At 43.9% G+C, this 13,103-nt stretch overlaps 1 protein-coding gene across 1 annotated transcript in view; it reads right to left on the bottom strand.

The window, feature by feature from the left end:
* The window catches only part of GTPBP3 (GTP binding protein 3, mitochondrial), a 103,984-nt gene that overhangs the window by 74,506 nt on the left and 16,375 nt on the right, over nucleotides 1-13,103 (bottom strand). Inside the window, exons 3-4 of the mRNA XM_040420363.1 lie at nucleotides 2,496-2,731; nucleotides 700-786 (exon numbers count right to left, since the gene is read on the bottom strand). Of these exons, the coding sequence (XP_040276297.1) occupies nucleotides 700-786; nucleotides 2,496-2,731 (323 nt within the window). The remainder of the gene's footprint in view (nucleotides 1-699; nucleotides 787-2,495; nucleotides 2,732-13,103) is intronic.

The following is a 13,103-nucleotide window of genomic DNA, read 5'->3' as shown; positions in this document are numbered from 1 at the left end:
ATCAACTCCTCTCACAAAAAAAGGCCTCATATACGTAGCTCCACGGACTGAAAAGTACGAGTTATGGCTCTCTGAATAGGGCTATGCAAAAACAATTTTTTAAGTGTTTAATTCTGCAATCAAATTGGTATTGCCATAATCATACTAACCAATGAAATAAAGATAATATGTTATTTATGCTGAACTATTTTTACCTGGCTGTGTCCTATAGTCAGGTGTGTTTTATAGTCTGTAAAATATGGTACATACTTCCTAGTGTATGTGTTAAACAAAGGCCATAAACACAGTTGAACATAATAAAGATAAAGCCTAACACAACAGAATATTAGCCACTGACACCAGCAGGTTTCAGAATAGACTAGAGATGAGCAAATCGATTCATCTCATCAGCAGGGCTCCTTCACTTGTGGGGTGCTGTCCCCGCAGGTGAAGAAACGCCCACCTGCCACAGGATATGCTCCCCAGATGCTGCTAATTTGAGCAGCATCTGAGCAGGCAGGAAATTGTCTGGGCCGGGCTAAATGTCTGACCTTGTCAATCTTGCGGAAGGTGGGTGCTACTTCAAGTATAGAGACAGACTTCCCCCCCACAGGTAAAGAAGCCCTGCTGATAAGATGAATTGATCTAGAATAGACTGACATCTTTGTGCCTGTCACACTTCCACAGTTCAGCTTAAATTATAAAATCTTCAAGACATACCCAAAGCCTGAAGTACACCACTGACCACAGCTGGTCCACCATGCACATGGTATTCACAGCAGTCTTCTCCTGTGAAGCTATGTGGACCTAAAACAAAGAAATTATTTAGTTGGTCAGTCTACCTGAATCCTTCCTTCCATGTCACTGTCCTGCCTAGATTAGAACTTGCCTAGAACGTCCTGAAAATATAATATGAGAATATCATGGCTTTGTTTGCATATGTGATATTAAAGGGGTTTTCAGGGCTCCAGATATTGATGATAATATCCTCAGGATAGGTAACCAGTATCAGATCTGTTGGGATCCAGCAGCTGGCACGCCTACCGAGTAGCTGTTCACGACAGAAGCCAGAGAATGGGTCTGAAAGCACTGCTCTAATGGTTGTGCTGGGTTACAGCTGCTGAGCTACCTTTCAATTAAATGGGTCAAATATGCAATTACCCTGCACAATCACAACACAGAGCACTGAGCTGTCTGCTAGCTCTGTGTTAGACCTGGCGCCAGCGGCTGCCACCAACAGCTGATTGGTGGGGGTGCCTGTGGCTGTCAGACTCCACAAATCTTAAGAACTGCCCTTTGGGAATCCCTTTTTTTAGGGGAGTTTTAGTAAAAGCTGTCTAATTGTAATAAACTACTGGCTGCTGTGGCCTTCCGGAAGAGACTACATCCAGGAATGTGATCAATGTCTGGTCTGATCTGATCGATCTCATTAGTGAAATGGTTAACCTATGTTATTGGTTCTAAGGTGGTTAATGAACTTCCCAAACCTAGGGCCTGGTCCAGACCATATCACCAAGATATCGTCAATGTACCTGGTCCACAGTATACCATCAGTGTGGACTCCCGTCAACCCAGGAGCAAATTAGCAGCTGGTGGAATTGCACACAAAATAATAGTGAACATTCAAAGAGACGTATTACAAATCTATTATAGTCACAAGGATGGTAACTGCTGGTGTCTAGATATTTAACTGCAGACAAACGTTTATCATTTCACTCATCCTATGCAGTATTCGTCAGTGGCTCAGAACCGACAACTTCCCTTGCAGCACGTCTGGCCACCAGGATCTACTGCTCTGTGTCCTGATCCATCTCCTGCACTCTACACTTGCCAGCAAGGCCTCTCCAGTCTGTCTGTAGGGTGCGCATGTGTGTTTCTTGGCTCTTAAAGGTCTAGCGTGCACCCTAATCTTCACCAAACAATGGTTTGCAACTCTGGGCTACTTGAGGCTTTTTCCCCTGTACTAAAAGGTGCCTGAGCAATAGGCTATTTTAGCTTGCTAGTTCCTGTGAAGGTGTGCTGTTCTATTTGTCTGGCCATGTACCGACTTCTGGCCTTTTGCTGACTTTAAATCTGTCTCACTGACCTGTACCTGATTACCCTACTGACCCTACACTGTCTGCTCCAACTTTGGAGTGTCCATCAGACTGTTTGTACGCTGCCCGTCCTGACCTCAGCTTGTCCCTCACTATGGTTTTGCCTGACCCCTTGGATCTCTGCACCAGGATCTCTAGACCACCATGGGTCAACAGTCAAGCACACAGGGAATACTCCAGGAGGTAGCAGTCTGGTGGCTCCCCTGCAGCAAAGTTTAGATCCCGGTATAGGGGGTAAAGGGTGAATATCAGGGAACTGCCTGTGTTTGCATATTTGGCTGTTGGTTGACGTAGCGGTTCCACACCTACTGCCATACACAGCTCATCGTTTGGGGGGACCCTTCTAAAAAGAAGAAGCTGTCCATACATTATTATCTTATAACAGCTTTTTTGTATTAAAAACTGTAACTGAAAAGTTACCTGCAAACCATACTACCAGTCCTCTGTCCAACAGCTCTCCAGATATCGGACACAAAATTGATGCAAGTTTTACTTGCCGTGGACGAGGCAATGACTGCCACTTGGTTAGGAGATGCAGTGCCTTTTGACTGGCAGGGCCACTAGTCCTGATCACTGCCACTCCACATTTGCCATGGCCAGATGATAGGGCAAAAATGGTATCTCTTACACAATGATGCATCCATCTTTTCAGTGACCTACAAAGTAAAGAACCCTATTGATTAATAACATTTCCTGAATTTTATCCTTTACCTATAGCACATATAGCTGCATACTCCAAAAAGCTGCATACGAAAGGTATATACTAACCCATTTATGCATGCAGGTACATTTTCATGTATATACGTTACCACTGCCTCCTGATTAAATACACATGCATTCAGGTACATATGCTCCACCAATCTTTGTAATAACTACACAGCTACCAGAATGCAATACTCAAAAACATCAGTAAAAAGCAAAATAAACATTTGTTTAGTGCCCTTTTTTAAACACTTTTAGTTGTCATTGTGCAACTTGATTTATTAATACCCTTTGCTTGAAAATAACAATCTCACATATTTATGATGTATCATATTTCATTAATTAATATTATTAAAAAATAATGACTGGGATGCCGTAATTAAGAGTCATAATCTGATAATATTTAATATTGGCATTCTGGCTAAAGATTAATTAAACTGGCAGAAACAGAAACTAGACAAAATCCTAGCTATAATAATATTTTTAAAACTGCAATTTTTTTTATTAATAACTCTCTTTTACTATAAGGAAAACACTTGTGAAAATACTGAAAAAATAGCTTCTCTTGATTTAAAGCAGGGATGCTCAACCTGCGGCCCTCCAGCTGTTGGAGCTACAATTCCCAGCATGCCCTAATGGCGGTAGGGTGTCCATGCATGCTGGGAGTTGTAGCTTTACAACAGCTGGAGGGCCGCAGGTTGGGCATCCTTAGTTTAAAAGACATCTGTCAGCAGGATCAAGCCTGTTAAACCATTCATAATGATTCATAGGGCTGATCTGATTCTGCTGATTAAAACTATATCTTTCTACCCCCCCCGGTCTACCACTGCTTTTAGGAGAAATAAGTGTTTTCCAAATATGCAAATACAGGCTTAAAGAAGACCTTTCATGGGTCCAGACATTATGAAATAAGTAAGGGGTTGTGTAGGGCATAATTCATGGATTTAATATCGCTTACTAATGTGTTTGTCCGGCGCTCCGTTCCCCCGATGTGGCCCCCGTTCACTTTTCCCGCCTGGTATGCTGCCCTGTTTCTCACCTTCTCCCTGGCTGTGACGCTCTCCGCTGTGATTGGATCGCGCTAAAGCCAGGGAGAAGGAGACGCCCATTGAGAAACAGGGCAGCCCCCTTCTCCCTATACCGATGCTATTCATTAGCATATCAGGCGGGCAAAGTGAACGGGGGCCACAGCGGGGGAACGGAGCGCCGGACAGACACACTAGTAAGGCCTCTTTCACACTTGCGTTGTCCGGATCCGGCGTGTACTCCACTTGCCGGAATTACACTCCGGATCCGGAAAAACGCAAGTGTACTGAAAGCATTTGAAGACGGAACCGTCTTCCAAATGCGTTCAGTGTTACTATGGCACCCAGGACGCTATTAAAGTCCTGGTTGCCATAGTAGTAGTGGGGAGCGGGGGAGCGGTATACTTACAGTCCGTGCGGCTCCCCGGGCGCTCCAGAATGACGTCAGAGCGCCCCATGCGCATGGATGACGTGATCCATGTGATCACATGATCCATGAGCTTGGGGCGCCCTGACGTCACTCTGGAGCGCCCCAGGAGCCGCACGGACTGTAAGTACACTGCTCCCCGCTCCCAACTACACTTTACCATGGCTGCCAGGACTTTAGCGTCCCGGCAGCCATGGTAACCACTCTGAAAAAGCTAAATGTCGGATGTGGCAATGCGCCGAAACGACGTTTAGCTTAAGGCCGGATCCGGATCAATGCCTTTCAATGGGCATTAATTCCGGATCCGGCCTTGCGGCAAGTGTTCCGGATTTTTGGCCGGAGCAAAAAGCGCAGCATGCTGCGGTATTTTCTCCGGCCAAAAAACGTTCCGTTCCGGAACTGAAGACATCCTGATGCATCCTGAACGGATTTCTCTCCATTCAGAATGCATTAGGATAAAACTGATCAGGATTCTTCCGGCATAGAGCCCCGACGACGGAACTCTATGCCGGAAGACAAGAACGCAAGTGTGAAAGAGCCCTAAGCTATATTACATCCATGAATTATGCCCTACACAACCTCCTACTTATTTTATAATGTCTGGACCCATGAAAGGTCTTCTATCTACTCTTAGTTACTCTTATCTGCTTACCTGGAAACTGCAGCTTTCGTCGCATCGTGGTCGGATGAACATTTTTCCCCATTTCACATATAGATTTACAATTCTACACACTGAATTACACTTCCACAAATACATAACTCTGCAAATACAGGCGTATTCAATGCGGCAGCTGCAACTTGACTCACCCACGATCCGGCAGGGTTCAGCAAAAACGCTTCAGTTACTGATAATACTACCGTCTGCATCCGTTATGAACAGATCCGGTTGTATTATCTTTAACATTGCCAAGACGGATGCGTCATGAGCTCCGTTGAAAGTCAATGGGGGATGGATACATTTTCTATTGTGTCAGAGAAAACGGATCAGTCTTGCTCCGCATCCCATGACGCATGCTGCGGTTTGCTCTCTGGTGTGAGAACGCAACCAAATGGAATGGAATGCATTTTGGAGCATTCTGTTCTGTTCAGTTACATCTTATCCCGGTATTGAGACCCTATGACGGATCTCAATACCGGAAAATAGAAACGCTAGAGTGAAAGTAGCCTAAGAAAGCACAACAGAAGGAATAATGTTCACTTCCGTGGCCTAGTTGGGTCAGTTTCCGATCTTAACACAGCAGCCCAGGAGATTTTCTCTACCTTATGGCCTGCTGAAGAACAAGGTCTAAATAAATTGGATAGGATTCATAGGGCATTGGGCCCCAAGCCTCCACAAAATGTCCATCCGTGAGAAATTACAAGAAAATTTAGACTAGCACATTCTTATTTATAGTCATAGGTGCATATCCATAAAGCAAACATGGTTCATAAAAAAATAATGGCTGCACACAAATATAAGCAGTAAAGCTGAGAAATGGGGATCATTCTAAATGCAAGTGGTGTTATACCTACTATAAATGGATCAATGGAAGCTCTTAGCGCACATTTTGATTAAACTTGTGTCAGGCCCATGTACCAAGCGTCAAGGTGGCTTCCGCAGACGGGTCCCTTTCACTAATATACTCCATTTAAAGTAGGTATAATACCACTTGAATTTAGAATGATCCCCATTTCTCAGCCTTACTGCTTATATTTGTGTGCAGCCATTAATTTTTTATCACCCATGTTTGCTTTATGGATATGCACCTATGACTATGAATAAGAATGTGCTAGTCTAAATTTTCTTGTAGTCTTTATTGAGGGTAGCGCCTCTTTTAGACTGAGCACACGCCCATCTGCCTGGGGCTTCTGAGCAGAGTACAAATGTAGCTGGTTCCTACACTGCCCTGAAAATGTAGACTTGGATAAGTCCAAGAATGGCGGTATATTAGTGATAGGGACCCGTCTGCGGAAGTCACCTTGATGCTTGGTAGATGGGCCCGACACAAGTTTGATCAAAATGTGCGCTAAGAGCTTCCATTGATCCATTTATAGTAGGTATAACACCACTTGCATTTAGAATGATCCCCATTTCTCAGCTTTACTGCTTATGTGTGCAGCCATTATTTTTTTATCATCCGTGAGATATAACATGTAGAGTTAATTTATACAAGCAAAAGGAGGCCACCATGGGCACAGCTCGCCAACACTGTCCAGGGGAGTATGAGGGCTCTACAGTTTCCCTGCTCCAGATCTTTAAGTGCACACCCTTCTACTGCAGAGAGCCCTTAGACCCCAAATGGAAGGTGTACAAAAATGTGACATTAAAGGGGTTGTCTTGCATTTACTATGTAGAGGAAGTTGATACAAGGCACTTACTAATGTATTGCGATTCTCCATATTGCTTTCTTTGCTCGCTGGATTCATTTTTCCAGCACATTATACACTGCTAGTTTCCATGGTTACGAACACACCTGCAATACCACAGAAGTGATCCTTCTTGCACACTACAGGAAAAAGCACCAGCCTACCGTATGTGAGCTCCCACGTTCCTGGCCACCAGAGAAGCTGGCTCTTTTTCCTATAGTGTGCAAGCATGACCACCTCTCATGGATTGCAGGGGGGTCGTAACCATGGAAAAAAGCAGTGTCTAATCTGATGGAAAAATTAATCAAGTTAGCAAAGGAAGCAATATGGGCAATAACATTACATTAATAAGTTCCTTGTATTAACTTCTTCTACATAATAAACGACATGCTCATAGGCGTATTTTAGAATGATAAATGACCCCCTATGTTACTATGTTTGTACAGCCCCCTTTCTCTGTAAATTGAGATCTATGATCTGTAAATTTATTTGGGGAAATAAGAAGGCAAAGTTTCCCCTAAGATTATTGTTTAAGCCTAAGGATTCGTGGGGCTGGGGGTCCCTAATTTTGTTCATAAAGCGGTACTGTGTTCTGGACCATTTCTAGAATACCAAGGAGAAGCAGTTGAACTGCTCATCCATTTTTCACCCAGACTTTCGACTAATCCTTCTTATTGACAGGTGATTTAAGATATTCCAGGTCTCACACGCACTCGTCTGGCATTTTGAGATAGAAACCTGAACATTTTAGCGGTTTCTTTCTTTGAAGCGGAGACCCCTAACTTGTTTGATAGATAATCCACTTTTCCCTATGGGTGTGGGTCACAGATCTTTGCTGGGGGTTCCATTAGGTCCATTTCCTCAAGTTCACCACTTTTCCTTCTGATTGGGTCTTTATTGCTTCTCATATTTAGTAGAGGGTGTTGTCCTGGGATCTGTGGATTGGGCTTTTATTAACATCTTAAATGTTTTGTCAGGGGCCTTTCTCCCACCTGCAAAAAAAAAACTCCCTAACTGATTGAGAACATTTGAGAAAAACTTATTCTGATCCTGGTCATGCTGTCTCTCTAATGTATAAATTGCTTTGGGATGATTGTCTGCGGGATTTTGTCCCTTCTTTTGCAAAACGGAAGAGAGCCCTTGATGATGCTTTGTTGGGGCATAGTTGGTCTAGAATTTTACAGCTCATGCATAGATCCTTGATATGTAGTCACTCGCAGTAAAGAACTCTAAGATCTTGCCGCACTGACACGTGTACTTGACTAAACTACAATTGATATATCTCTTGGTTATTTCCACCTGCTGGTGGTGAGAGCAAAATTTGGACACAAAGAAGCATATTTGGTGGTGTTGCCCGGAATCCAGGTACATTATTTTGGGAGAAAGCATTTTCTCTGTATAATCTGGTCTGTTTGACCATGATCATTCCCGTCACGGTACTGGCACTGTTATCGTATTCTTCGCTGTCTGGCTACAGGAAGGGTCACCGTAGACATTTTCTGCATGTAGTGCTTCAGGAAATTCCCAGTCACTGGAAAACAGGGAACTGATGCTCTTCAAGTGAGCTGTTTGTTGGACTGCTTAAATGCTGCTATGCAAACCAAGCAATTTATAGTCATTTGTGATAGGCTGCATGATAAATGTATCCGTACTTGGCTCCATTGGATTCCCTTAGAGATTCTGGGGACTTAAGTAACTGGATTTCAGCCAACTGGGCTTAATTGAAAACTTATTTGCGGGAGCTACACTTATCTTAGGTTACTTTATGTATCTACTACTTTGCTCCCTTTTTCTCCTTTTCTCTACATTGCTTTTTTTCTTTCTGGGCGTCTGTCTCTTTGTTAGTCTTTATGTTGGTTTATTTGTCTGTTGGTCTGTCTACTTGCTTGTTTGAGGCTTACTTTATTGGCACTGACCTGCAACACTACTTTACATCTAGCTATGTGGTATCTCTGTGTTTGACTGAATGATATTGCCCAGCTGATACGTGGGCCTATATGGTCATTCCATGTTTATTTCATATACTTACTTGTTTTGTAGCTCTTATATTTCATATTCTTGAAAATGACAACTACAGTATGTAGCATGTGTGCTACGTACATGTTTGACTGTTTTATTAAAACTAATTTACCATAAAATAAAATGCATCAATACAAATCTGCATCTGTAAAGCCATCCTACCAAAGTTTGAAGTCTGCTTGGATGAAAATTTACTTGCATTCCCCTTTGGAGCTTTAGCTCAAACCCATTTAATCTACTGCTGGGGGAATTTACACAGTCAAATGCTTATCTATGGCCTTAATGCCTTGAAAGAGATATTTCCTTAACGTTCTACAGAGGCATCATTTTTTCATAATCATGGCTCTACATCCTAGCACAGAACATTAAAGGGATTAGTGCCAGAGACCTATATTTCCCTGAGCTGGCGGACATCTACAGTGATTCTCCGAAATCTCTGAAATGGTTGTGTAAAGGGTGTACAGTGCTTGCATAAACCGTAATTTCTCATACATCAGAATTACAGATGTTTCCATATTAAACAGTAACATTGCAGGGTCTTGCTCGTTCATGAATACATGTATATATCCATGATCAAAAAACATAAATACATATTTTAGAATGCTGATATGCTATCATAGGAACTTCCAGATGCTGTGCTTTCTAATACTGCATCAGTGGTTTACTCCTGGTATTTATGCGCAAAAGGCCCCTTTTACAGTTGCAGATTTTGCATCGGAATTTGTAAGTCAAAACTCGGAGTGGGCCCAAAACAAAGCAGAGGTTTAAGAGTAGTATATGATACAGGGAAAGAAGCTGAGCCCTACGATATATAGATTTATATAATCGGAAGTGTGCTTTGAGAAAAAAAGCAAAGTAAACCCTGAAAGAACTCCCAGGAGACACATCGAAAGTCCTAATTTCCCTTCCCACACTGGATGATTGACAGCACTCTCTGCATCAGTGTAAGCACACAGAAGGTAGTCATATAACATCTATAATGTCCTGATCTTAGATTGGGAAGCAAAAATCACCTAAAGGTTTGCTTTAAAGGGATTCTGTCAGCTAGATTTTAGTAACAGAGCTTTTGACATCCCCACATCAGTCTCCTCGAATTTGTTTTAAAATATACCAGTATTACTGCCATCTGTCTTGTCACTTTGCTAAAAGGGCGCATGAGCGCGATTACGGCGAAACATCGGCGATGAGAAGAGTGAATAATTAGCAGTGGGGTGGGGTTGGGCTCCTAGAGAATGGTTCCCGCTGGGCACAGCAAGAGGGACAGCCCCTTGGGCACATTACTGAGGTAGTTAGCATATTAATAAAAGCCTTTTTTTTTTTAACAAAATGACAAGACAGATGGCATTAATACTGGTATTTTTTTTTTAATCAAATATCTTTTTATTGGAATTTATATAGAGTACATAACATAACAAATACAAATAAAAATAAATAGAGGTGTCCAAATTCCAAAAAACTTGGGCTCCTTGGATAGAATACAAAAGCCAAACCACGAGTTAAAATGACCTCACTCAATCGATGCTCAAAAGTGACCTATGTCACAGACCCTCTGACTAGTTGAAAATACTGGTATATTTTTTAAAAAATTGAGGAGACTGATTGTGATGTCAAAAGCTCTGTTACTAAAATACAGCTGACAGAATCCCTTTAAAGAGGACCTTTCACCGATTCTTACCCTATGAACTAAGTATACATACATGTGGAGCGGCGCCCGGGGATCTCACTGCACTTACTATTATCCCTGGGCGCCGCTCCGTTCTCCTGCTATGTCCTCCGGTATCTCCGTTCCCTAAGTTATGGTAGGCGGAGTCTGCCCTAGCGCTGGCCAATCGCATTGCAGAGCTCACAGCCTGGGAGAAAATAACCTCCCAGGCTGTGAGCTCTGCGCTGCGATTGGCCAGCGCTAGGGCAGACTCCGCCTACCATAACTTAGGGACTGGTATCTCCGCCTACTATAACTTAGTGAGCGGAGATACCGGAGGGCATAGCAGGAGAACGGAGCGGCGCCCGGGGATAATAGTAAGTGCAGTGAGATCCCCGGGCGCCGCTCTACATATCTGTATAGTTAGTTCATAGGGTAAGAATCGGTGAAAGGTCCTCTTTAAAGAGCACCTATCACAGGATAATGGGTTTTCATAGAAAAATCAAAGCACCCTCAAATACACTGCTCAAAAAAATAAAGGTAACACTTAAACAACACAATGTAACTCCAAGTCAATCACACTTCTGTGAAATCAAACTGTCCACTTAGGAAGCAACACTGAGTGACAATCAATTTCACATGCTGTTGTGCAAATGGGATAGACAACAGGTGGAAATTATAGGCAATTAGCAAGACACCCCCAATAAAGGAGTGGTTCTGCAGGTGGTAACCACAGACCACTTCTCAGTTCCTATGCTTCCTGGCTGATGTTTTGGTCACTTTTGAATACTGGCGGTGCTTTTACTCTATTGGTAGCATGAGACGGAGTCTACAACCTACACAAGTGGCTCAGGTAGTGCAGCTTATCCAGGATGGCACATCAATGCGAGCTGTGGCAAGAAGGTTTGCTGTGTCTGTCAGCGTAGTGTCCAGAGCATGGAGGCGCTACCAGGAGACAGGCCAGTACATCAGGAGACGTGGAGGAGGCCGTAGGAGGGCAACAACCCAGCAGCAGGACCGCTACCTCCGCCTTTGTGCAAGGAGGAACAGGAGGAGCACTGCCAGAGCCCTGCAAAATGACCTCCAGCAGGCCACAAATGTGCATGTGTCTGCTCAAACGGTCAGAAACAGACTCCATGAGGGTGATATGAGGGCCCGACGTCCACAGGTGGGGGTTGTGCTTACAGCCCAACACCGTGCAGGACGTTTGGCATTTGCCAGAGAACACCAAGATTGGCAAATTCGCCACTGGCGCCCTGTGCGCTTCACAGATGAAAGCAGGTTCACACTGAGCACATGTGACAGACGTGACAGAGTCTGGAGACGCCGTGGAGAACGTTCTGCTGCCTGCAACATCCTCCAGCATGACCGGTTTGGCATTGGGTCAGTAATGGTGTGGGGTGGCATTTCTTTGGAGGGCCGCACAGCCCTCCATGTGCTCGCCAGAGGTAGCCTGACTGCCATTAGGTACCGAGATGAGATCCTCAGACCCCTTGTGAGACCATATGCTGGTGCGGTTGGCCCTGGGTTCCTCCTAATGCAAGACAATGCCAGACCTCATGTGGCTGGAGTGTGTCAGTAGTTCCTGCAAGACGAAGGCATTGATGCTATGGACTGGCCCGCCCGTTCCCCAGACCTGAATCCAATTGAGCACATCTGGGACATCATGTCTCGCTCTATCCACCAACGTCACGTTGCACCACAGACTGTCCAGGAGTTGGCAGATGCTTTAGTCCAGGTCTGGGAGGAGATCCCTCAGGAGAAAAAAACTTGTACATGTACCGTAAATTACCCAACTCACCACAGGAGTCTGCCCCAAATCTTCCCACACAGTTTCCAGTATGCCCTGGCACCTTTCCAAAATCATGTACAGTCGTGGCCAAAAGTTTTGAGACTGAGCCAAACTTCGGTTTTCATATGGGACTGAAACAAATTTTGGCTTGCTGCTTCATTGTTTTCTTTGTCTTCTTGTCAGATGTTTCCACAGTATATCGAAGTACAATTACAAGCACTTCATAAGTATTTTCACTTTTATTGACAGATACAAGTTTATGGACTCAATATTTACAGTGTTGACCCTTCTTTTTTAAGACTTCTGCAGTTCGCCCTGGCATGCTGAACATCAACATCTGGGCCAAATCCTGACTGATGGCCACCCATTCCTGCTAATCAGTGGTTGGAGTTCATCACAATTTCCATCTGCTTTTTGAGAATTAAACGCAGATTCTCAATGGGATTGAGATCTAGGGAGTTTCCTGGACATGGACACAAAAGTTTAATGTTTTGTTAACCAAGCCACTTAGTTATGACTTTTGCCTCCATTATGTTGGAAAAAGCATTATTCTTCACCAAACTGCTCCTGGATCATTGGGAGAAGTTGCTCTTGGAGGATGTTTTGATATCATTATTTGTTCATGGCAGTGTTCTTAGGCAACATTGTGAGTGAGCCCACCCTCCTGGATGAGAAGCAACCCCACGCATGAATGGTCTCAGGATGCTTTACTGGTGGCATGACACAGGTCTCATGGTAGTGCTCACCTTTTCTTCTCCGGCCAATCATTTTTCTACAGTCTGAAGGGGGCTTCATCAGAGAATATAACTTCATCCCAGCCCTCTGCAGTCTAATCCCTGTACTTCCTGCATAATGTTAGTATCTCCTTGATGTTTTCTTGGAGAAATGGATAGCTTTGCTGCCCTTTTTGACACCAGACCATTGCCTCACTGTGCGTGCAGATGCACTCACACCTGCCTGCTGCCATTCGTTAGCAAGCTTTGCACTGGTGATGGCCCTCTCCCATAGCTGAATTCTTTTTAGGAAAAAGTCCTCACACTTGTTGGACTTTCTGGGGTGACCTGAAGCCTTCTTC

This window comes from Bufo bufo, chromosome 2 (assembly GCF_905171765.1).
Source record: "Bufo bufo chromosome 2, aBufBuf1.1, whole genome shotgun sequence".
NCBI lineage: Eukaryota > Metazoa > Chordata > Amphibia > Anura > Bufonidae > Bufo > Bufo bufo.
The sequence above is the reverse complement of the archived record's forward strand: the minus strand, read 5'-3'. Positions and strand labels throughout refer to the sequence as shown.